The sequence below is a fragment of the Zosterops lateralis genome (genome assembly GCF_965231275.1).
Source record: "Zosterops lateralis genome assembly, chromosome: 17".
Taxonomy (NCBI): Eukaryota; Metazoa; Chordata; class Aves; order Passeriformes; family Zosteropidae; genus Zosterops; species Zosterops lateralis.
Window position 1 is genome coordinate 13792320 of NC_139777.1, and position 25444 is coordinate 13817763.

Consider the following 25444-nt stretch of genomic DNA (forward strand, 5'->3'; position numbering starts at 1 on the left):
TCCCTGTCCTCCTTGCCACCCCAAAGTGATTTGGGTTACCCCTCTCCTTCTCCACCAGGTTAAGAAGGAGCCCACCTGGGGTGGCAGGGCTAACTGAGCTACTCAGAGCTAATTTGCTCCTGAGATGCCCTTGCAAATTCATCTGTGCAAGCAGAAGCTCTGAGTTTGGCATGACCCATCTTTGAGACACAATGGCTCCCCCTTCACTTGAAGCTGACCACAGCCAAGTTCCCTTCTGGTATCACTTTGACAGAAATAATAGGAACAGTATTTGTGCAAAAGAGCTCTGTGCCCACCTTGTCTTTTCTGCAGCCTTAGAAAAAGAATTGGACAGCACTAAGGTCATCCAGCTGGTGCTGCTTGGGCTGTTCTGGAACTGAGCCATGGATCAGTGGGCTCCTTTCTGGCAGCCTTTTGCCAGCCCTGCTTTAGTTACTATGCTTTGCTTTACTCCAATTTCCACACAAATTGTGCCTAAGTGTGCAGGAGAAGTCTTGATCAAAGCTAGAGAAGGCTCACCTGGTTTTTCGGGCTTTAAAATCTCAGTTCTACACATGTGCTCCTGGAAGCCTGATGTGCATCCCAGTGGCTTGGACTGAGAGAGCAAGACTCTCCTGAAGGCCTAGTGTTACAGCTTGGGCTTGGCTCAGAGAAGTCAGGAGCTTGCCAGTGCTCCTCTTGAGGCTGAAAACAGCATTCCCATTCCAAGGAGCAAAGAGGGAGAGACAAACCAAGGTGTTCTACACATCAATACAAGGCTTATTCCAGATGAAGAGCCTTATGTTTATGCCAGTGCAGTTCTGCCATGAAATGAGAACCTCTTTCCATTCCCTTGGGTTTGAAACAATGCAGATGCAGCTCCAGGTTATCAGGCCTGAGATGTGCAAATCTGTATTTTTTCTCACTTCAAAGCTGTACATTCTGATGTCTCTCAGGTCGACCTTTATCTCCCCAAATATATTGCAGAAGCAAAAAAAGTTATTAAACTCTGGGGAGAAACTGGTTCTTTTCCTGTGAGACTTTGTTCATTCTCCCATTCCCTATGAATGTCATTGTATCTGCTGTTTGCTGAGCAGGAAATGCATTATTAAAGCAGTTTCTCCTCCATAAACTGCTTTGCATCTGACTGTTCCATTGTAAATCCGTAGCCACAAAGTCAGGCCACCTTGGGATAACCCAATGTGAAATCTGACCTGATGAAAATGGTTCTTGCCTCCCAGCCTGCATTGCAACCTGTGAGAAGGGCTTTTATTATTTATTCAAAACCTGTTTAAATCCCTCTTTTTCTGAAACAACCACTTTAAAAATATTAAAACACCACAGCTAAGCTGGGAGATTAAACAAGTTTAAACCTTATCATCGCAGGTGGGATATTAGTCCAATAAAATGAGGAAGGATGGCAGGCTGCATGGTAACTGGAGCCCTTTCTACTCAGTAACTAATCAAAGAGAAAGCATTTGTGGAAGGAGCGGGAGAGGAGATGAGGGACTGACACAAACAATGCATCCAGGCTCCTGGCAACCCTCTCTGTTTACCATGGTGATGCACAAAAGGAAGAATGCCATGAAGAGTAGCAGACCTGGATCTGTCCCCATAACACTTGCCCTAGATTCAAGTGTTCTGGGAGGCTGAAAATGTGACCTTCAGATATTTTTTTCTGATGGGTGATGCTGCAGCTGGACAACACTGTTCCAAAGCTGTCAAAAGGCTGCAGAGTATTTGCCTACATTTCTTCCATTACACATTTTTCTTTTACATCTTTAGCTACTTCTCTTCCATATTTTCACTCTTGTACTGATGGTTTTTAAAGAGAGCCACAGTCTCTCTGTGGGCCTTATTCACCCAGAAGTGTAATTTCCTTTAAAGTATTTGAATTTAAACCCATCAAACTTCTAGTGAGGGATGACTATTTAAAACAGTATTCTCCTCTCTTGAGAGCCGTATTTTCTAATAGGGCATTTGTGTTCTAAGGTACCCTAACTTCTATTTTCCAGTCAGGAGTAGCTTATGGGAACAACTTTTAAGTCCTACAGCTGGATCAGCTGTTCCCTTCTTTCCCCAGACTTCAGAGGAGGACCACAAGTGGAGATACAGCCTGGGGAGCCCCCCCAAGAGACTGGGCACTTCTTCTAACCCTGAGATACAGATGTGCCAAACAGGAGAGTCCTCACTGCCCAACAACATGGTAAGGAAGGGGTTTATCAGTACAGATACTTGACCATCTGAGTGCTGAGAGAATAATTTAATGCTAAGACAAATTACATTGGTTGCTCACAAGTTTAACCTCTTTTTGTCACCAGCATTGAGACTTATGAAGTTGGTCCCTTTCTAGGGCATCTTTACACAGACACAGACTTACAGTGGAGAAGATGCAGTGTGGGGAAAAAAAAAAAAAAAAAAAAAAAAAAAAAAGAAAAAAAAAAAACCCACAGTGCAAGCAAGTTTTTAAGGGTTACATAATTTTCCTGAATGGGGGGCAGTAATCACTCAGTGATATTTCATTAATTTATGTTTTCCAACCTTGAGAAGTTTTAGGAGAAAAATTCTAACGTGTAAAAAAAAATCCACTATGATCTTTAAGCAGATAAAGACAAAAGGGCTAAAAACCACACTACTACTCCTGTCCCTCACTGTTGATTCTGATAAAAGGTTTAACCAGAAACTAACACTCCACACACTCTACAAAGGAGAAGGAAGGTTTTGAGAGCTGGAAACTGGCTTGTTTGAGCTGGACAGCTTTCATCTGGCTATAATTGAGGAAAACTTTGAGTGTACATTCATTTGTTTTAAACACAAACCTGTTGCTAACAGAAGAATTTGTGCTTTTACCATGTATCACAGGTACTTACATAGGCAGTGTGTGCTGCATAAACCCAAACCATTAAATAGCCCTTAGCCACTGCTTAAAGTGAGACAAGTACCTGCCTGAGCTATGTACTTAAATGCTTAAAAGAGGAAATAAAGGGGGCCAAAGTTAATAGAAATCTCAGAGCGCTAATAATGCAAGTGTAACCCCTAGAAGGACAACTACTGAATGGTGCATCCAAAAATACTTAGGAGGAATCTGAAAATAGTAAATGAGGTGCTTTGGAGGGGTCACCAGTGCGTGTGAAGGACAAACACAGTGTTAGAGGCTGATGGAGAAAACCCTCTAACTTTTCTGGGTTGCCTGAGACCAGAGCCAGAGGGAGAATAGATCCAGAGCAGGTGTGGGATGGCCCAGCTCTCAGGTATTTTTGAACACACCTGCCTCTAGGCCTGCTGCCCATGTACCCAGCCCTTGATGATTGCACCTGCCTCTCCTTGTCATTAACACACTTTCTTTGGTGGGAATTGTAAAGAAACATTTAGTTGTGATTGAAGGAACACTCCACTGGGGAGTGGGAGAAGGCTGATTTCATTGAATTAGAGATTTCCATGAGATTCTAAGGAGTAGCACAGAAGTGAATGCACAGGGAGGATCCATGTGGGCCACAGAGCATCTGATTCCTTTTGGAGGATGAACTTTCTACTATTGATGTAGTTCTGGTATGTTTCCAGCTCTCAACTCCAAAGGATTAGAGTGGCTCCCCAGTGGTTTGGGGTTGTGTTAGCATTCTTGGATTCTTTGGGGTTTATTTAACTTCCCTCCCACTAAGTATGGCCTCTGCACTCCAAGGTGTTTCCTTTTTCTCAGAGTGACACAGGCAGTTCATCCCCATTCAATATTCCTACATACAGTTAAATTTTATGTGAGGGATAATCATAACTTCCTGTCTCAGCTACATTAGTCTCTTCCTGTATACCAACTTATAACCAATATAAGTTTGGGATATAATACAAGTTTAAAGCTTGCTGCCAAAATATTCCTGTATTCTGATGTAGGTGTACAGAAAATGTCTCAGTCTGATGTGTGTGGCTACATGTCCCCACACTACATTCTCCAGTGGTGCCCAGATTGCAAACACCACTAGACCAGCTGGTGCTGAGCCTCTGTTGAACTGGCTGCTGTATTTTCAAGTACAACAAAGGGTTACCTTTAAGATGACCAAAAATGCAAGTGCTGCATAAATGTCTCATTCATGTCTAATGGCACTCAAGATACCCAAAAATCAAGTTAATTATATGGTGCACAAAATGCCCAATACTGCCTTCCACTCCCAGGATACAGTCCCAGTACTCTACACCAACGATGTCCCCAGTGAAAGGCTCTTTAAATATGTCTTCTTAATACAAGTAAAGCAGCTTTTTATCAGATTTCTCCGTATTCACAATCTCAATTTATTTTTTGTCAGACCAAATCCAAAATCCCTCTGGTTTTGAACGTTTATTAGGCTTTAGCACAAAGGTCACCCACGGAAGACACCCCAGTGGGCAGCAGGTTCAGTGGGCAGCAGGGAGAGCCCCTCGCCCCCTGCCCTGCTGCAGGTGAAGCCCTAGGTGCACATGGGGAGCGCTGACAACGGGGGATGTGGGAATGAGATGGGAATGAGATGGGCACGGGGAGCCTCAGCCTGCTGCTGCCAGAGCATCACACAGGAGCTGTCACTGGAGTCTGATTCTGAGGTGTCCCCGCAGCCGGTGTCCGGGAGCAGTGGGGACACAGCTCGTGAGGACACAGCCGGTGTGTCCCGACGCCTCCAGCCTTGAGCTGCGGCGACACCTCCCGGGAGCCGAGCGCATAGGAGGCACCCGCTCCTCTCCTCCCCTGCACCGGCTCTTATCCGATCCACCATTTAGAAACAGCCTTTTGATTTCTAGCATGGGGGTCAGAAACTTTCCCCATTTGACATTTGTTGTGTTCATTCCTCAGAGAAGCAGCCCTTTGTTTTACTATCAGGAAAACTACTGATCTTGAGCACATCAGTATTAAGCTAGTATGAGACAAGATTCTAGCTATTTTCTATAGAAGATACGTGGAATTTAACTGCTAAGTGGGTGAAAAATGCTTGAACAGTGGTAGTTAAGAGCCCTTTTTGCTTCTTAGCCCAGTCAAAGGCCCAGAACATTTGCCTGTATGGACAAACACTGGCAGTTCCTGGGACTGGATCATAGGATCAATAACTACCTGCACGCACTAGCAAAGTTGTTAAACCTCAGTTCAGCTCAAGGACTCCCAAATTATACAAAGCCTTTGTTCTGGTTATGACCTTTGAATGGTGATGTGTGAGAATGGAGGACACTCTTGGAGGATCCTTTGATAAGTCAGTTGTGATGTGACTGGGTAAGTCATTCCCACATCAGCCCCTGTGTAGGTTCCTGTCAGTGGTGTCTGTCACGCTCCAGAGGGTATTGAGAATTTAAAACCCTTGTCAAAGGCAGAAGCTTCCAAAAATCTGAGCAGCAAGGAAGAACACAGACTGTCTGTATCTTCCTGCTGGTGACTTGGGCTCACTTAGTAAAACCACATGTCCTGTATAGTTCCTTGTGATAAATGTGACATTGGGGTAAAAATTCGTGATAAAAGAATATAGAAATATATGTTAGATTGGTGTTAATATAAAAACGTGAAAAGGTATAGTCTGTAGAAAATTTCCTCTAAGCCAGCCTGCTGCCGTTTCCCAACCCGAGACAAAGAACGGGACAGGAGCCATCAGGATGAACAAAGACACTAGCCAACCCAGATAAGAATTGGCATCATACCCAGACAGAGAAATTCCTCCTGAACGAAGGGGAATTCTCCTCTGAGGAATACACATTGAAATAACCATGGACCGGCGAGCCCCATCTGCATGTGAAAGGAACCTTCCCGGAATACAATTTGCAAAGTTTGACAAATCTGGGAAACCCATCCAAAGATGTATTTGGACTATTTGCCGGACTATTCCATGCACCTGCCTTGCCTCGGGACACGAAAAACCCTATAAAACCCCGGGCTGCGATCTGCTCCGTGTGGATTTGGGAAATCTGTACCTTAGAGTACGGATCCCTTGTCCACCCAGCGCTGCGCTGCCCATCCTATTTGTGGTTTCTCTCTTTATCGGTGATTGGGATTGTTTTATTAATAAATTGTTTCTTTATTAATCCGATTTTTGCCGTTGCATTTATAACATTCCTTACACCTCAATGGGATGCCAGCCCTTTACCAGAGGAACAGCCTGGTCACTCCAGGACAGAAGCCTCACAGTCCTAACTGGCTCTTTGGGAGAATTCTAAACACACTAACATAGCTCTAAGGATGCACAAGTATCCTGCTAAGCTCCCTTTGTAAGCAAAACCTGGGATTTCACACAGGTTTAAGTTGTGGGGAAACTGGCAACTGGAGAACAAAAAACAGAACTGACTCCTTCATGTCACTGCAGAGACCCCTCCTGTCAGCTCAGTTGCATCCTGTCTCTTGAGAATATTTCTTTCAGAAAAAAAACAGTTCTTGCTACACTTTAGAAACAAATATGTAGCGGTATCATTACGTTCAGACATAAAAAGCAGACTAAAGCATCTAAGTTCAAGCTGTAAGTGGGAGTTTTAAAGTGTTCTGCCAACTTGGACGCTTGCTGCGCAGTGGGCAGTGGGACAGGACACTATCTAAGCACTCTCACTACCTTTTCCCCAGAAATGAGTGCTGGAGTTGTAACAGCAAGAGTGTTCCTAGATGCTTGTTTTTCAGTCTCAGCTCTTGTCCATAAGGGGTTTTTTTTCCCATCCTTAAAAGAATGGCACAGTCTTCAGCCTCCTCCCCTGGTTCCCATCTTCTTTGGAAAATAAACAGCTCTGATTGTTGTGCACTTGAGATTATGAAAACATCAAGTCCATTAGTATTTGGCAAAGTGCTCTCTCATTTCCTTCTGATGTAATAATTGAGAGAGAGGGAGTGGAGACGGCAAAGATAGCACAAGGCACGAGTTAATGACCTTCTTGCATGTATGTGTGGGCTCTTTGAGAGGGAGCCTTTTCCAAGCCCCGTCTCGCCTCCACTCATACTGTTTCAGCTGAAACACTGCTTCAATGTGGCTTTTATTATTTGATCTGATGTCCCTTGGCCAGCCTTCAGAGGCAGCTAAATGGCAGGCAGGTGTGGGGGGCTAAGAGACAAAAAGCAAATGGATCTAATGCTTCAGCAGGCCTGCTGCACACAGGCCCTCGGCTTCAGCCCCACAAGCAAATGCCACTGGTGCCCAGTTCCTCTTGCCTGTTTTGGTTTCACTTACACATTTAAGTTTAGGGGAAGAATGCATCCTGCTTTGCTCTCTAAGGGAGATTCTTTGGAAGACTGAAGGCCTGATAAAAATCAGGACATGGGTGGAATGGCTGCGTGTAGAAAGAGATCAGCTGTAGAAAGAAAATTAACTGAGGTCAGTGGTCACTACTCTCTAAGTGTTGTACTGGCCACCCACTTACTTGATTGCCAAATTTGTGGCTTTACTTTGGGTGCCTAGAGCCAAATTAAAGTGGGATAAATTCCACAGAAGGGTATAGTATTCCCTGCTGGCTTTCTCAAGACTTTACTTCAGTCTTTTGAAGTGCTTCTAGAAGCCTCCAGAGATGTGTAGCTTTCCACATTAGCTTAACTGGATCCTAAGCCAAAAATCTCATCTCATTTTAAAAATAATCTAAATTTGACAGCTGAAGTTTTGGGAAAATAAAGATTACCCTTTGCCAAGTGGTCCCCTTTGAGGCCCCCACCTTAAAGTGACAAGTCCCTGGGCTACCTGAGCCAAAAGGTGATCACATGGATACTGCTCTTCCTCCATTACATTGAAGCCCAGCCCTTCCCTGTACCAGATGTCCCTGCTCCCAGTGGATTCACATAGTCAGCACCCTGGAAAGAGGAAGCATGTGAAGGATCACAAGTGGATTTCAGTGGGGTACTCCATCCTGCAGCCAAGGCCTTCTGACAGCGAATGGGTGGAGCTCTGAACAACCTGGGCTAATGGAAGGTTCCATGACAGGGGGATGGAGCTGGAGGATCTTTAAGGTCCCTTCCAACCCAGGCCATTCTGTGATAAAGGATTGCTGATTTCTATGAAGGATTGTCAGCAGTGCCAGAAGGCAATTCCACACTTCCTGGTGCCTAGAGAAGGAGTCCTTCCCCTTTCCCGCCAAGTAAGGGTATCCACTTCTTCCCTCTGTACCTCTGTTGCAGTGGGAGAGTTAAGCAAGTTGGGTTGATGTATTCCAAGTCTCAGCAGGTTTGAACTCAGCAGGTTTTGTCACCACAGTACCCTGGGCTTACATTTTCCAAGGCAAACTATTTATTCTTTGTGCAGCAGCATTGCAAGACTGGTAGGAGGGATCAGTTTTACCATCTTTTCACCTCCCATTCCAAAGGGAACTGACAAATGGATTATAGGATTGATCTGCAACAGAAGACATTATTTTTGAAAGGACCTTTAGAAGGGTTCCCAGCTGGCTTCAGGGGTGTGTAACAATCCTTCCCTGCCAATCTAATATACCTTTATATTTGATCATGAAAAATTTCATATCGGAAAAATTGTTTTTTTCCAGACCAAGCTGCAAGAATAGCTGTTTCCTTCCTCCCTGTACATTTCCTCCCCTCATATTTTATACATGCAAAGGCATATACATTCTTACTCCTTTCTGCCATCCTTAAATGGCTGCAGTTTTGATTTCATTGATTGCACACACCGGTGTCTGCAGAGCTGCCTTAAGTAAGTCGAAGCCATTGGGAATTCAAGGTGAATACATTTTTCTCCTTCAGATACGTTCTTTTAGTTAAAAGCCACTCCGGCTGCTCCATAACAAAACCAGACACAGAGGGCCCCATTGTCCGGCTCTTGGCCAAGGTAGCATGTATGGATTAAGTGATGAATTGCAAAAAGGGCCTAAAAGCCAAGCTGTAACTTCACAAAAAGGCCATTAAAGGTGAGCGCTGTCAGTAAAGTGCCCATTCAGAAGGGCTTTTATGACCCTCGGTGTTCCAGAGACACTCACAAGCTAGAAATGGTTCAGGCTCCCAGACTCGCTGCCCAAGTGACACATCCTCAGCTGAACCTGGCTGGGAGAGCTGCTCCCTGCAGGGACCTGGGTGGGATGGTGGCACTATCTACACCCAGTGGGTGAAGAAAAGCTGCACCTTGGTCAGACATAAGAATTCATGAGTTTAACCTCAAGGTGAAAAAACTGTGGGGGGGAGGGGGGAGGGCGGGGAAATGAATGGAAAATGAAAGCACACATTTTTCAGGCTACTTTTACCTCCTAAATTTCACCCTCATCAGTCTGCATAAACTAATAATTTTGTCTCTTTTTATACATCCCTTCATATGGTTTTCAGTGCATCTATAAAGCATCATAATTTCAATTACTGACACTTTTTAAAGCATGTCTTAGAATTTGTACAGAGTGTCTTCATAGCTTAGATGACAGAAAATAGCTCACCTGTGGACTGTGATGTGCACATCCTTTAATGGCATAAAGCTACTAGAGGTAAATTGTGCCTGAGTTCTCTTACACTCCATATTAGTCTCTAAAGGATGAAGGAGAATGAACTAAACTTCAGCCTGATTGTTTCTATCAACCTTTAAAAACACAGTTCATAGAGCAGCAGATTCATTACAAATATTTTGATTGCTCCCTGAAAGAAAAACATGCCACTTTCTTCTTCATAGGGGAACTGAAAGGAGTGGTTTGTTGATTTCTTTGTGATGCTTTGAAATCTGTAATTCAGTGTACTTGTGAAATGTTGGTGATGGTGGTTTGAAATGATTGCAACTCAAAGCAAGTAAATCTACCCAGACTGGAGCATTGGCTACCTCATACAGCTGAAGTGAGCAGTCATTTCTCACCTGGAATCCACAGCTGAGAGGTGTTTTGGAGGTAGTTTAGCTTGAACTATATTCAGCTCTTGGATGAATTTAGTGTTCCAGACGAGGCACGTTGAGGGCATTTCTTTCTCCACAGCAGCAGCTGCTTTTCTAGCACTGCTTTTCTGAGATCTAAGCTGGCTTTGCTGACATCCCCTTACTTGGACCTGCACTGGCCCTTAAACCCCAAGTTTCTGCTTTGGTCCAGTGGTAATGCTGAGCTGTGATCAGCCCTCCTTCTCTTTCTTTGGCTGAGAAGAGCTGGGGCTGGAAGCAGCTGGGTGAACTTTTACCAGTTTGGTTGATTGTTATTTGCTGTGATGCTGCTGCTCCTCCATCAGCAGCTCCCTCCCCAGCACCCAGCCCGACACGGGCTCTGCTCAGCCCTGAGGAAACAGCTCCCCTGGCAGCGTGCCTGTGTTTGGGGCTTCACTCTGACATGTCATAGCCTCACACATTGCTGGGGAGGTGTTGGAAAGGCACCACAGCCTCTCTCTGAGCGGCGCTCTTTAAACTTTCTACTGATTAGGGGCCTTTTAGCACTCAGCTGGCTTTTCCTAATGGATTTTGCCTTTTCATTGAGACCATTTTTTTTGCAGGCATTGCCAAAGTAAACAGTCACGGATGGCTATTTGGAAAGCAGGGGAGAGAAGAAAGGGACATAGAGTCAGGACTGATCCAAATATGTCCAGACAAGCACTGTACATCAGCTGATATGTGTTGGGGGCCAAGTGCTGCCAGAGTTAAAATCTCTGGGAAAAGGAGTCCATTTGTTGAGAGACAGGCACAACTGATACAATTGCAAGGTCTTCTCTTGGATCAAAGATGCCATGCCTGAGTTCTTGAGCCTTTAGGGGGAGCAGGGTGTGAGGTTGGCATTAATCAGCCCCCTTCTGATTTATTTCCAAAGTTTTGAAGTCAGAAGAGGTGTTTGAGTAATTCCAAGCTTACAGAGTTCAAGCATATCAATCCTTCACTGCTCTGAAGCAGATAATTTAGCCTTCAGCCAGCTCACTGTGTGGGAACCTATCAAGCACTGTCCTAAATGAAACTCCCTTCCTCTGTGCTCTTCTGGTCAGTGGAAATTGATAAAAATGAAAATTAGCAATGTTAAAGATTTGAAAAGTTGAAACCCTTGATTGTCATAGAATAAGTGTATTAATATTTTAAATGTAATAATCTTAAATTATAATATAACAGTAAAAAGCCACCTCTGTGGTCCCCCCACCCCCTGGCGGAGGGTGGGGGGGCAGTGAAGGGGGGGCTGCCTGGTCGCTTAGAAGCCGCCCGCAGGCCCCCTCCCTCTGACCCCAGAGTGGACTGCCCGTTGCCTTGAGAGAGAGCCTGCACCCCCCCCCCCCAGACCCCGGACCACCTTAAGAAAAAACCTGCACCGGCCCCGAAAACAGGCTATCCCAGCCCGGCCCACGGCTCCCCGGGCTGCTGCCGGGCAGCCACAGCTGCTGCTGCAGACCGACGGGCCAGCCGGCCCCGTCCCACCCCGGCCCGAGCCCAGCGCGGAAAACCCCAGAGCCCGCAAAACCACCACGTGGCGCAAGCAGCCAAACCGCTCCCGGGCAGCCGCCGGGCAGCCAGCCGCCGGGCAGCCAGCCGCCACCGCAAACGGACGGGGCTGCCAACAAAACAGCCCCGTCCCACTCCGGCCTGAGCCCGGCGCGAAAAACCCCCGCCGCTCCCAGGTGGCCGCCAGACCGCCACCGCCGCCGCGGCAGCATGTCTCTGCCAACGGGACGCCCGCCCTGACCCGACCCCGCTCCAAAAAGGACAACCGCGGCAGATAGCCTCCGAGGTGCCGCCACAGGCACCTCTTCCCCCCAGCCACCATCAAGCCCGTAAAACCTCCGAGATGCCTGCTCCCCAAGCGCAACCAGCTCGCCGATAACTGTTGCGGCCATGCCATGAAGCTGCTAAAGCCCCTGCAGTCCCTGCACCCCCGGGGCGACCCCGTACATGCAGATTAAAAATCCCAAGTGCATTCTGGAACCCTTTTTAACACCAAAATCCCCCTGTAAAAATAAACCTAAGTAAGATTTAAACCCACAAGAACCAATACTGGGCTGTGTATACCCTAGAGCATCAGTGGAGCTAATTGGTCCTGTTTTTGTAACTCACTGTAACCTAAAAGTACCAAACCAGAGGTGAGACCCCGAGGCAAACAAACAGAATTCAGAACTCCAGGGACACTCCCAGCGAGGGAAGAGTTCTCCAGCCCTGCTGAACTTCCTGCTGCAGAGCTGACCAGGACCCTCCTCCTCACAGGCGAACAGGGCTGCCAAAACCCCTCGAGCCACCATTGTAAGAGCTGATTAATAAAGACATTTTAAAGAGAAAAATATTATCTCCACCCATTTTTAACAGAAATCACACATCACCACAGAAGTTCAGGATTTGGTCCAGGCCAACAAGGAAAACTGAGTACAGTGGCTCTGTCCCCACCTGTCAGTGGTCAGTATGCCTGGATGTACAGCAGAAGTGTTTTAGGGGTGAAATACATTTATGGCCTGCATTTTTATCAGGCTCTGAAAAGAGTTGTTCTAGATTTAACAGTTTCTTGTCTGCTGCCTTAACACAAAGTACAAGAGGAACAAAGCAGACCATTTGTGTAGGAATATCTTCTTTCCCTCTCTCATCTCCACACTGATTTGCTCCATGCTGAATGTCTGCTCTTCTTCCTCCTCAGATTAACTACAAGAGTTCAGAATTTACCCCTTCTGCTGGGACTTGCTCCTTGCTGGAAGCTTCAGCTTTGTTTCATCTTGCAAAGCAGTGAGGGTTCACCTGGCTCTTTCTGGTCAGATGAGCATAATTCAAGGACAGAGCTTGGGCTACTGACAGCTAGATCTGATCAGATATCTCAAGTGCTTAGGACTCCTGCAGCCTCCTCTCCCCACAGCAGAATCACCAGAATGTCCAGGGGCAGGCTCTCATGTGACTTTGATCCATGCCAGGGATGGATTCCAGATGGATACTTCCCCGGCATTGGCCTACAAGCATGTTTCACACAGCATTGATGGGGTGTTAACGATGCTAAAATTTCAGCCAAGCTCCTCAGACATGCTGGATTGGGAATGAGGAGAGGAGTTCTTTAATAAAAACCTGATGTAGACCCGGCACTTTTACCTGTAGTGCAGCCAGAGGAGCCATCAGAGCACCTGGAAGAGGAAAGTGAAGGTGCAGCCCCTGCCTGTTACCAACTTACTGAAGCACCAGTGGATCTCGGCATTTGCCAAGCCTCCGTCTGGAATTGGGGACTGGGATGAAGCCATTTTTTGGAAGGTGCCAGGTGGTGTGCAAGTGGTGGCTTGATCCTGTGGGATCTGGAGAGGATTTGCCATCGGGAGCTGCAAGATGGCCCAGGGCAAGGGGAGCTGAGGAAGGGATCAGGCACATCCCCACGGAGCTGTGGCAGCAGTCCTGCCTCCAGCTCCCCACAGGGCCTGCAGTGCCCTGGGACACACAGAGCTCAGGGCAGTCCTGGGAAGGGGCTCAGGATCTGCTCTCCCCTGCCCTTATGTCCTGCCTGATTCCTGGGGTGGGGTCGTGCCACAGGCAGAACAGAGCTGAGCCATTGGGGTGGGCTTGAGTGCATTTCCACACTCCTGTTGGGGTCATTTTTGGCTCAGATATCCCACTTCTTTTTTTCCTGAATGAAAAAAGTGAAAATTAGAAAGCTCCTAAATATATGTTGCAGATTTGAAGAGTTGAAACCCTTGATTGTCATGTAATAAGTGTATTAATATTTTAAATATTAATAATTTTGAATTGTAATGTAACAGTAAGGAGCCACCTCCGTGGTCCCCCTGGGGGGGCAGTGGGGGGGAGGGGCTGCTTGGTTGCTGGAGGCCGCCCGCAGCCCCCCCTGACACCAGAGCGGGCTGCCCGCAGTCGGGAAAGCCTGCACCCCCCCCGACGCCAGAGTGGGCTGCCCGCCGTCGGAGAGCCTGCACAGACACCGGAGTGGGCCGCCCCGGCCCCGACCCCTGCGAAATGCTGGCTGCCCGTGCCTTCCTGCTGCTGCCACCGCCCTGGCGTGGCTCTGCCGACGGGGCAGCCCGCTGCTCCCGGCCTCTGCACCGCTGAAGAAACCAAAAACAAAAGTTGCCGGCGTGCCGCCTCCCCCCCGAGCATCCACTCGCCTTGGGCTGGCGCGGCCCGGCTCCCAGAGCCCACAAACCGCCGCCGCGCAGCACGGGTTGCCGAGCCGGCCCAAGCTCCCAAAGACTGCTCCCGTGCTGTGGCACGGCTGGAACGTCCCGCGCCCGTGCCTTCCTGCCACTGCCACTGCCCCGGCGTGGCTCTGCTGACAGGGCAGTCCGCTGTTCCTGGCCCACACGGCTCCCACACCGCTCCCGCTGCGGAGCAGCCAAAAGCATACACACACCCTCCCATCAAAACCGCGAGACCCCCGAGGCGCCCGCTCCCCGTGTAGCGCGGCCATCTCGCTGCTGCCAATTGCGAAATAACCCCGGCCCGCCATGAGGCTGCTGCAGCGCCGATTGCGAAATAACCCTCCCCTGAGTGACCCTGTAGTACATGTAATTTAAGAATCCCAATGCACTCTGGGACCCTTTTTAACACCAAAAAACCCTTATAAAAATAAATCCATGTAAGATTTAGACCCACAAAAGACAGTACTAAACCGTGTATACCCTAGAATATTAATAGACGATTTTTTGTAACTCACTGTAACCTAAAAATACCCAGAAAAAGGCAAAACCCCAAGGCAAACAAACGGAAATGAGAACTCCTTGGAGACCCCCGGCGAGGAAAGAGTTCTCCAGCTCTGCAGGAACTTCCGGCTGCAAAGCTGACCAGGACCCTCCTCCTCAAGGGCGAACACGGCTGCAAGGTCTCTCGAGCCATCCTTGTAAAAGCTGATTAATAAAGGCATTTTAAGGAGAAAAATATTATCTCCGCCCATTTTTAACACTGAAGTGAATGATCCTGATCTGTATCCTAGTTTAGAGGCTATTTCTACGTGTTTGGCTTAATTTTTCAGGTTTTCTCTGTGTGTCTTACTATTAATTCTTTCTGATATTTAATTGGCCAGTTTTACAATGTTCTGGGATATTTATGAAAGTCTTTGCAGAAGGTTTTAGTTTTTGTTGTCCTAAATAATTTTATATCATCCTGACTAAAGTTTGCATAGTAATGCTCTGAGTTCCACTGCCTGAGAGCCTTAAAATGAACCAGAGCTCCAGTGAGGCAGTGGCATTGATTTTTATACAGACAAGGCGTAGCAAAGCCAACAGTTTGCCCCAAATGCCACATCAGTTTGGGCAGCTTTAGAGTGTTGATCTTTCCCCTCAATCCCTTTAGCATGCCTTCCTTACTTGCTTATTAAATCTGGAGCTGTTCTTCTGATTAACTGCACCCTTAATAACTGCAAAGCCATTGCTCAGAAGGCTGAAGGGGTGGGCAGTCGTTGCACAGAAACCTGGAACAGCAGTTCCATTCCATGAGTGCTGGCCTCGGGCACTGTGAGGTTATGTATTAACACTGAGTGCCAGTGTCCCTCACCTGCACAGGCACCCTGGGCTACTGTCTCCAAGTCTCCCAAGGAACAGGGAACCGGGGTCGAGGAGCCCACATCAGTGTTGCACATATAACAGAGGTCACTCCAAATACCCCTCCCTGATTAGGAATCTCTACATCAAGGGATTTGTGCTTCCTGAATGGACAGGGGACTCATCCAAGTCACCTGAATAACAAAAGCAGAGAGATTCTGGGAAATTTGGTATCTACATCCTCTCAACTTCTGACTGAATTTGTTTAGGGAGGGAAGGTTATGTATTGTGGAAAGGGATACTCACTTGCGTGGGTTTTTCTTTTAAATAAAAGCAACATTTTACTAGTGAAAAAAGGCCCAACATCAAAAACAAGTTTGCAACAAAGGGCAAAGAGAAGAGGGAAACAAGAGATGATGAGGGGAAGGGAGGGGTGTCCTCTGTCCCTCGGTTGCCACAGAAGAAACAGCACCCTTGGTGGTACAAGTTGTTTTCCACTTGGGCTCTCTCCCTGTTGTTTACAGCTCAAGTCACCCTGAGACCAGGCTTGGGCCCATGCAGGTCCCTTTTCTGTCTGTCCCCTGCCTGTCCCTGGACGCTCAGGCGGTGCAGCAGGATGTGGCACTGCAGCATGGGGCACTGCAATGTGTGCTATTACAGCATGGGACACTGCAATGTGTGCCACTGCAGCATGGGGCACTGCAATGTGTGCTATTACAGCATGGGACACTGCAATGTGTGCCACTGCAGCATGGGGCATTGCAGTGTGTGCCACTGCAGCATGGAGCATTGCAGCAGAACCCTTCCCTATACAACACAGCCTAACAGGGGGAAAGAAATCCAAGGGCAATTACTTGTAACTGAAATGTTGCTGAAGCCAGGAGCCCGGAGAGCTGCTCACAGCATCGTTCTTTTAGCACTTCCATGGGCCATTACCCTGCTGGGATTAAGAGCCCCCTGCCCTGCCATGCGCACCCTGCCCCATCACCTGCCTCTCCTGGCCTGTCTTTTCCCCAGGCACTAATGAAATTACCACCGAGACTGATTACAAGTGGGGTAGAGCACTTTGACCAATGAACCCACACCTGCTCGCGTGGTTGACCTTTAATGATCCAGCTCTGTAACTCTGAAGTTTAATTTGGTTTTTTAAAGCCTGGTTTAGGGAGAAGCTGGTGTTTCATTTGCCATCAAAACATGACCCCTGCTGGAGGACCAAGGATGTGACTTTCAGTTATTCATATGGACAACCCTACACAGAGGATGACACATATGTGATTAATGTGACATGATACAGCTGTCACTGGCTGCAGGAAATCACAGATAACTAAAAAAAAGGTTGGCTTAAAAGGACTTCTTAAAGTATTCACCCAACTGCAAAGGTAAAAAAGTTTTTCTGGCTTTTTTTTTTTTTTTTTTTTTTTTTTTTTTTTTTTTTTTTTGGTTGATTGGTTAGCTGGTTGGTTTTGGTTTTATTTTGTGTTTTTTTTTCATGCATGGGGTTGTGTTTTACAGAATTGCAGGAACCAGTGAGCTTTTTCTGCAGGGCTCTGTGTGTCTGTAATCCTTTTTTAGTGGGGGTTCTGGATATCAAAATTTTTGGCAGAAAGTTCTCCAAACACTTGTAGTAGCAGCAGTGCATTTGAGAATGTAGTTTGTTCCTAGATTTATACCAGCCTGACATTTTCCCAATGGCAAAATATTTAAATAAAAACAAAGAGAGTGTCAGGCTGGTAGGAGTTTTTAAACATACGTCTAATTTAGTGTGTAAGGAAAATAAATTCCACTTGTGGCCCTAGGCCTGCCCTGGTTACCACATGGGCTGCAGCAGTTCCCTGCTGGCCTGGCTGTGTCTTTTAAAAGGGCCCAGCTGGAGTGAGCATCACTGCCTGGGGAGCAGCTGATGTTGCTGTGTAGATGACAAAGGTCCAGCAGGAGCAGGTATTGCTGAAATGAAACATCTGTCCAACAGGAAAAGGTGTGTGTGCTGTGGGAAGGAACCCACATTCCTGGGATATGAAGGTAAAGGAGGTGGCTGGGTACCAGGGGTTGGCTTAGGACTGAAAGCTTTGGGGAACAGTGAAGGGGTCAACAGCAGATGCTGCTGTAGTATCCTCAGAGCCAGGTGACATTGACACTGGAATTGGACCAGACCCTGTGGAGCAACCAGAGGGAGCAAATGAGTTCCAGCAGGTGATGCAGGACCACAAAAAATGTTCCTGTACAAAGAGTTCTCAGCAGTACCATGTCCTGGTTTGCTGCAAAGGGGCCCTTGTGCTAAGCTGGCTTTTAACCATGATTCTGAAAGGTTTCAAGAAGCAGCTCGTACAGGGAAAAGCTGCTGTTTATCAAAGAAAGGAGCATGTGCTGTATGGTTTTGGCTTCTATCAGCTGTACTGGATATGTGTGTCCATGGTTGCAGTGGCTGACAGGGCCCAGTGTGGTAGTGGAGCAGGAGGTGCTCAGACTGGAGCCTGCCCTGCCTGGAGCAGATCTCCCATGGGATCCCAGCACTGACAGCTCAGGGCAGCCTGAATTCCCAGCTGGCCTCACACATAAACTGAGGCTGTCTTCTTCCAGGCCTTGGGAGAGTATTTCAGGTTGTAAACAGCCCTGAGATGTCTGTGTCCCGTGGGATGTGCTGTGGCATCCCCAGGTAAGGGAACAGCCAGTGAAGCACGAACCAGGGACTGCCACATCAACTTTTGTCCAAGGGTTAAGGTTCAGTGTCAAAATAGGGAAGTGGAAGCTGTATAATTTTATAAATCCTGCTTTGTTGTCAAAGACCAAAGACATCCTGTTTGGGGCTGTTTCCATTTCCACTGTAAATGGTGAGAGACTGCCCATAAACCTTATGTTTACTTTACAATTTGTAATACTTTCTACATGTGCTGAAATAGCTTTCAGGTGGCCATGACATTTTGTCAGAAATAGAGATGGCAGTTGAGAAAGGAAAAGTAGTTTAATGTCAGCTTAATATGAAAAAGCATTTTCTTTATTGGAGTTCAAGAGCTGAGTCCATCACCACAGTGGGGCACACGTTTGTTGTACATATCCCATTATTGTTGCAAATCAACTGAGATTTCAGTGTTTTCATTCACTTCTTCCTTACAGTCCTCATGGAACGGAATATTTAATTGGCAGGTTTTGTCTGTGAAGTCAGTGAATTAGCCACAAAGTAATCTCTATGTAACAAATACTGCCCCTACCATAATTCCAGGCACTTGCAGCTCTCACAGGGGAAGACCAAAGTGTAACTGTTCTGTATAAACTTGGACAGGGTAGTTGAACAGTGTCATTTAGTATTCATAATTTACAGTAGTACAGTGAACTAAAAGATACAAGCTTGAAAGTTTAGGAAAAAAAAGGTAAAATCTTAAGAACTATTTTTGTAACTATCTAATTTCAGAACTAAGATGCACCAAAGTTCAAGTGGACAAAAATTAACAACTACTGAGGAAATCCCAAATGCCCATTAAAGAGCCAGGGAAAGGAGTGGCAGTTCCTCCATCCAGTCACTGGAACTGTCATGGGATGCTCATGTGGGCTCCAGCTGTTATGGAAAATGAGTTCTTTTAGGATACTTCGTTAAGGGAATGAGCCACAAAGATAAGCTGTGAAACACTTGGAGTCTGCAGAAACATCCCCATCCTCTTTTGCCAGCCAGCACTGCTCTAACAGGGGCTGTCCCTGCAGCCCAGGATGGCACAGCTGGCTCCAACCCACACATCCTGGGATGGCACAGCTGGATCCAACCCACATATCCCAGGATGGCACAACTGGATCCCTCCCCACATATCCCAGGATGGCACAGCTGAATCCCTCCCCACATCCTGGGATGGCACAGCTGGCTCCAACATCCCCACGCATCCTGGTACGTCACAGCTGTTCATTAAATGTCATTTTTGGCACATCTGCGTTTGGGAATGACTTAGCTAAACCCAGAGTGTCCCACTCTGAAGAGCCCTCCTGGGGTCCAAGAGTCCAATCCAGCCCTGCCCACAGCAGCTACACTCAGCACAGAATCCCAGAGCTGGGAAGATCCACAAGGGTCATGGAGTCCAGCTCCTGTGGGCAGGGGGTTCTGCAGCTCCTCTGGGACCCTGAGGCCATGGCTCTGGTCCCTCACCCAGGGCTGTCCTGCAGCCACAGTGGCCTTGTCCCTGTGCAGGGAGAGGGGCCAGGCCTGACCTGCCCTTGCCGACTCTTGTTTGGAGACTCACCTGCTGCACATGGAGAAGTTCATCCATCACTGGTGGATCCCTGGGTTTGGAGCTGCCCATGGAAAGCAGCCACTCTCCCATGGCGCTGGATTATCCCAGGCTGCTCCCACCCACCCCTCGGGCAGGATTTTCCATCCTTGGCATCACTGACACCCAACTTCCCCTCACAACAGCCATGGTTTGAAACATTTCATTCTGGTTCCATTCACATCCCTGGGCTCTGCACCTTGCAATTCCTTACCTGGGAATGCCAAAACTCAAGAGCTCAATACAAGAAAAAACTCCACCAACAGTTTCAGTAATTCAATAATTTATTCATCTAAAAAAGTGTGTAAAAGTATATAGCTCTCATCCACAAGGTATATATGAATGACATTTAAAATGGAGGTCTTTTATTATTATTGTTTCTTTTTATCAAAGTCTTTTTTAGTGTATTGTACCAGCGATATACTGTAGATTTAAAATGAACTTCACATTTTTTCTTTGTTTTCATTCAAATTGTCAGCTATATATATAAAAGAAGCTCACTGCAAAATGCTCAGAGGAAAAAAAAAAAAAAAAAAAAGAAAACAAAAAGAAATTCAGAACTCCCCAGAAATGTACAGCTTTTATATTTAAAAAAGGTTCTGAAATATACATACAAGCATGCTGGACATTCCCCACCCTCCCGCGCCCTTTAGCTCAAACAACTGTAATAATAATTCTGATTTAGGCATGATTTTCCAAAGTTAGAAATAAAAAAAAAAATAATAACTTTCTTCACTCTGTAGGAAAGCCAGGGCTTGTACATTTCAGATTAATTCAGTAAAAAACTCACAAGTAAAATAATGCATATTTAAGAGAAATATTGTACAGAACTTTTCACACTGAAGTACATAAGATTTTTCTTTAAAATCTATTGCCATTCATTTATTTTGCACAAAAACGTATAAATATGTCACCAGCTTCTCTTAACTTAAAAAAATTAAATAAAAGACACCAGATGAAAACTACTCCTTGCTGCTCTTTTTTTAATTTCTAATTTTTGCTTAGAACCAGGTTTGTGGGGAAGAAATGTCCCTGGATAAAAACGGCCCATTTAAAAACAATAAGCAAAATAATAATCCAAAGTTCAGATGAATCCTGGGAACAAATAACCCCCAAATGGTAAAAGATTACAAATGTCTACTTTACATTTTTTTCCTCCCCAAGTTAAATTTTTTATACAAGTTTACAATCTTCATCTTTTTATGCTCTTCAAAAGGCCTTGAGAATTTTCTCTTCTGATTAAGAAAAAATAGTACTGCAATATTTTTAAAGTCAATTTTACACTGTACACATTAGATACAAATGGTTTGATATCAGATTTTTTTTAACCTATACATTGCAAAGAGGACATCCACACAAAGGGGTGGAACAGGGAAGGAAATAATCCATTTACAGGTTCCTCTCCTGCCTTCACCTTCTCATTACACAAGCAATTTTTTTTCTTTTATTATTTTATATAATTTGTTTTAAATGTTACATTATCTCAAGAAAAATACTTTTTAAAATCATAGAATTTCATTTTTTAACCAGAACATGAAAGTCTTTTGGAAGAACTCTAAACTTGGTAGTTTTTCTTCAGAGCCAGGGGAGGGGTCACCCAGCCTGATCCAAGTGCCTGACCCTGGCTCCCTCCTGCTGCCCAGTGCACCCCCAGAAATGAGGGAATGGGGCTGGAATAGGACCCCTTTGGAGCCTGGAATGAAGGAGTCATAAAAATACTTCAATTAGCCATTAACCTTCCCAATGGCGATCATTTCGTTAAACAAAGTAACTTTGCCACCACAGTGGTGTAACTTCAAGTACTAATTTAATGATATAATTTTAAAAAATTATTTCTTTGAAATAATATTCCTATAGTCAGAAAAAATACATCAGATTTGTGACTGATTTAGTGTAAACAAAAACCATATTTTTGGATATGTACATGGACGAGTCTGCCCAGAATTAAAGGGCGACTTGGCTTTCAGTAAATACTTTTCTAGCATCACTAAATTTACTGGAAATATATTTCAATCATAGCTCTACAATAGATAAATTTACCACTTTCCACTTGCCCTGATACTGGGCTTTAAAGTATTTTTCCTCCCTACCTCCCTCTCACTCTTCTCCCTTAGGCAGTGTTATCCTTCATTAAAAACTGGCCATTCCTTGCTTTAACCAGGCTAAACACAGGGGAGAGTTCTTTAAAATACAAGATACCCTTACCAGAATACGCTTCCCTTCCCAGACTTTGATTGTTATGAGCTTCACTTTTGATTTCCAGGTCAGAAGAGTGAGAGGCCTGTAGATAAATAACCCTACAGTGGAACGGAGCTGGATTTTTAAGGTATTTCTACTGTTCCTGGTCCTTTATAATTTAATCCCTCCCCAAACCTAAAAATAAATAAAGTATCTCCAGACCATTCATATCTACATGGACAGGTAACAAATGCATGCATTCATCCCAATCCACTCTGACAGGAACTCCAGGTAGACAGAAAACTCCAATATTTATACAGGACTACAACTGTGTGGTTTTGTGTTTGTGGTTTTTTCCTCCTGCAATGTCCCAGTTTATGACGATTAAACAACAAAACACCCGAACTGGTCACTACAGGGTGGTTTTTACTCGCAGGGCTGACACTGCTTGTGGGTCTTTATCAGTTCCTAATGCAAAAAAGATCCTGTAGTCTTCCTTAAAAAAAAAAAATATAAAAAAAAGTAATCACGCTGACCAGTTGTTACCGAGCCACCAAACTAAAACTGGCTTGAGGTTACTCTGTGTTCACTGCTTTTGGATGTTCCCAGATTTTGGACTGAAGCTGCCAGAGATGTTAATGGGTAGTTTAGTCTTGAACACTGCAGAATTCACATGTGCTTTTGGAGGGACAGAAGCACAGCACAGGACTGGTCTGAAGAGAAGCAAACAGAGCTCTTTGCAGGTGGTGGCACGTTCCCGGGCGGAGGGGAGAAGCAGCCAGAAGAACAAGTGCTTGTGTGTGTCCTACAGGATGTTCATGATGGCGTTGTAGAGCTGGGTGAGCACCACAAAGTGCACAGGCAGGCAGGAGCTGCGGTCCTGCGTGGCCGGGTTACAGGTCAGCCAGGACAGCGCGTTGTACTGCTCCAGCACGAACCTGCACAGCAAGCACACACATCACAGCCTGCCCTGGGGGGGGTGAACGGGCTCCCCTGGACCTGCACCCTGACACAGCTGCCTGTGTGCTGCCAAAGGAGGAGCCTCACTGAAAGCAGAAGGCTTTAGCTTTGCTATGTCTCAGCTATTTGCATGCAGCCCTCCCAAACACACACAGATTCAGGACTCACAGTGGTTCAAATGCCACTGCTGTCAAGGCATTAGGGATTGAACACCTCTCTGGACACTCTGTGCCAGTATCTGCTCACGCTGTTCCTGTGATCCTGTATCTAATTGCAATTTCTCCTCTTGTAACTTGTGTGTGTTGCATCTCATCCTTTCTCTGTCCACTTCTTGCTTTACTCAATACCTGGGACATCTGTGAGAGCTCAGTCCTCAAAGAAGATGCAAATTCAGATCTTCTAGAATAGTACAGCTCCTATTTCCTTAGTTTAGACATTCCTGTTCCCTGCTTATGTTTGTTCACTGGGGTGTCCCACAGTGTGTGTTCTCATCACACAGCTCTGTGTCCACTCCCCAAAGATGGAGGCAAACAGGCCCCACATCATCCTCAACAATGAAACACACACCCTGCATGTATTCAGGAACAGTGTCTCCTTTATACCCCAATCCTAGCACAGTGGTGCTTTTATCTCCTACAAATCCATTTGGTTCAGTGAGGTAAGATAATGAGTGGCACAGCTCAGATTAGATGCCAGGGGAACAGAGCAGTCTTGGTGGGGGGCAAGCATGATGTCTCCCTGGCAAGGCTGAGCTGTTCTGAGTTTCTTTGGCATCATTGTGCACAGCAGAGGGAAATCCACAGAATTCCCTCTCAAAGCCCTGCTCTGGCATCTTGGAGGAGGAAATGCCCCAAGACACGTAGGGCATGGCAGGGCCAAAAAGTGGTGATAAAACTGGTAAGTAATTGTGATAGGTTGGAAACATTTGAGCTCAGTCCCCAAACGTTTAGGGAAGAAATGAAAACCTAAAGGGTGTTACCTCAAGACATCTGATGTAGTTTTAGAGTCAAGGGGGTGAGGAACTCGCTGAGAATTTCTGGCAGGTAGAAGCTCGTCTGTCTGCGCTACAGAGATGTGGTGATGGAGAGAGGCCTGTGCAGAGGGAAAGAGCAAAAGTTAACTCCTTATACTGCAGGTACTGCTAAAGATCCCCAAGAAACATCCATTCTGAATCACCTCAGGGCAGCGTGGGAAGTCAGCAATTCTGTGTTGAATCCCCCCATGACCATGTGTATTTCTAAATTAATTGTAACTTTTTTGAATAAACTGACTGCAGTTCTGCAGTTCTGGAGTGGGAGGGCTCAGGTTTGCTCTAACACCACAGACTCCCAACTGCAGCTTTTACAGGCACAGAAATAGCAATGGATAATGAGTTCTCCATGTGCAGCATAACAGACCTTCAGGAAGAGGGGACACTGGTTCTGTGCCTGAGGACAGGAGGACCAGAACCACTGCGGGAGGTTCTCCGCTTTGGCAGTGGACACAAAGTATCCTAGAGCCAGAGGCTGCTGCTTCAGCTCTTCAGGGGCTTCCCTGGAGAGGAGACGTTCACCTTGGCTCTGCAAGACAGAGAAAAGGCAGCTCAGAGGGTGTTGTCAATACAGCCCACTCCTGGAACGGTGACTTCATTTGCTAATTACTGTCCTGTGACAAATGAGCCCTCCTTTAGTCAGTCAGGAATCAGTCAAAGTTATCCAGGCCCTGCATTACTCCCCAGTAAGGGAGTTGGGTGTAGTCGGGTTCTCCAGGCTTATGTTTCAGAAGCACTGTAGATTCCCGAACAGCTGGGAGAGCAGTTCATTTCATCCATAAATGTCAACAGGTTAAAAAAAAAAGGCAAAGATTCCACTGCACAGAAAGCAGCTCAATTACAAATCCCTCTCTGCCAATCCCTTCCAGTGGGTGTGGACAGGAATCCAAGGAAAAAGCCTGGAGCAGGCACTTGGGAGCCCAGCACACAGCGCCAGTGCCCAGCCATCAATTATTGCCATGACCCCAGGCCCACGGGGGGATGATCACACACTGCTGCTCTGCTAAAGCCAAACATTACACTGCAATTACCAGGCCTGGCTTAATGGCTAATGGGAATTACTCAGGTTCAGCTGGAAGGGGCTTGTCCAGGCCTCTGGGCACAGGCCATGAACCTCCCAGGGCTGCTCCCAATGGATGCAGCTCCATTGAAAGCAAGCTCTGCATAGACGTGGGACAGAATGGATTGCTGAGGGAACTGGGGAGAGAGAGAGAGAGGAGTTGTGATTTATGGCTGCAGGGTTTGGCAGCAGAATTTAGAAGTTTTTATTTGCCCACACATCAGTTTGGAATAACTGGGACAGCAACGTGCTGTTATCAAGCCTTTGATGGGAGAGTTGCACAATCCATACAAGGTGGTTGTGGACTGAGCTCACAAAATGCAGGATTAGCATTTCTGTGGCTGAGGCAGGAGGCATTTCTCCCTCATTGACTGTATTAAAGCTGCACTGAAACATTTTGGAGAGTTTGCAAGGAAAATACAGGTAAGACTTTATACTTCCAGGGGTGAAACTATCACCGTTTTAGTCAGTCATGTTCAGGAGTTAGAATTCTTATCTCAAGATGTCTCATTGACATTGTCAAAAATGGTATAAAAGTTACCCTGTTTCTCTCATGAAATACTGTATTATTTAGTGAACTAATATGCTACTACTTTAAACTTAATATTCTTAGAACAAAACTTCACAGAAACCTGCAAAGCATAAAACTTCTACCTAATTGTGATGGAAACCATTTTAAGAGAACAGCTCAGTCTTACATG

At 46.1% G+C, this 25444-nt stretch overlaps 1 protein-coding gene and 1 long non-coding RNA gene across 5 annotated transcripts in view; one reads left to right on the plus strand and one right to left on the minus strand.

The window, feature by feature from the left end:
* The window catches only part of LOC310916244, a 46887-nt gene extending 27879 nt beyond the window's left edge, over positions 1–19008 (plus strand). Inside the window, exons 2-4 of one of the 3 annotated variants that reach the window (XR_014591273.1) lie at positions 2063–2185; positions 16421–16647; positions 18675–19008. This is a non-coding gene — a long non-coding RNA (uncharacterized lncRNA). Of the gene's footprint in view, positions 1–2062; positions 2186–4966; positions 5966–16420; positions 16934–18674 lie in introns of those variants that run through there. The other 2 variants (XR_014591274.1, XR_014591275.1) reach the window with 2 other exon arrangements.
* A 732-nt stretch (positions 19009–19740) lies between these two features.
* The window catches only part of MED13L (mediator complex subunit 13L), a 165388-nt gene continuing 159684 nt past the window's right edge, over positions 19741–25444 (minus strand). Inside the window, exons 29-31 of one of the 2 annotated variants that reach the window (XM_083874047.1) lie at positions 24051–24212; positions 23633–23745; positions 19741–22631 (exon numbers count right to left, since the gene is read on the minus strand). In XM_083874047.1, coding sequence (XP_083730173.1) covers positions 22499–22631; positions 23633–23745; positions 24051–24212 — 408 coding nt within the window. In that variant the 3' untranslated portion in view covers positions 19741–22498. The remainder of the gene's footprint in view (positions 22632–23632; positions 23746–24050; positions 24213–25444) is intronic. The other variant, XM_083874048.1, reaches the window with a different exon arrangement.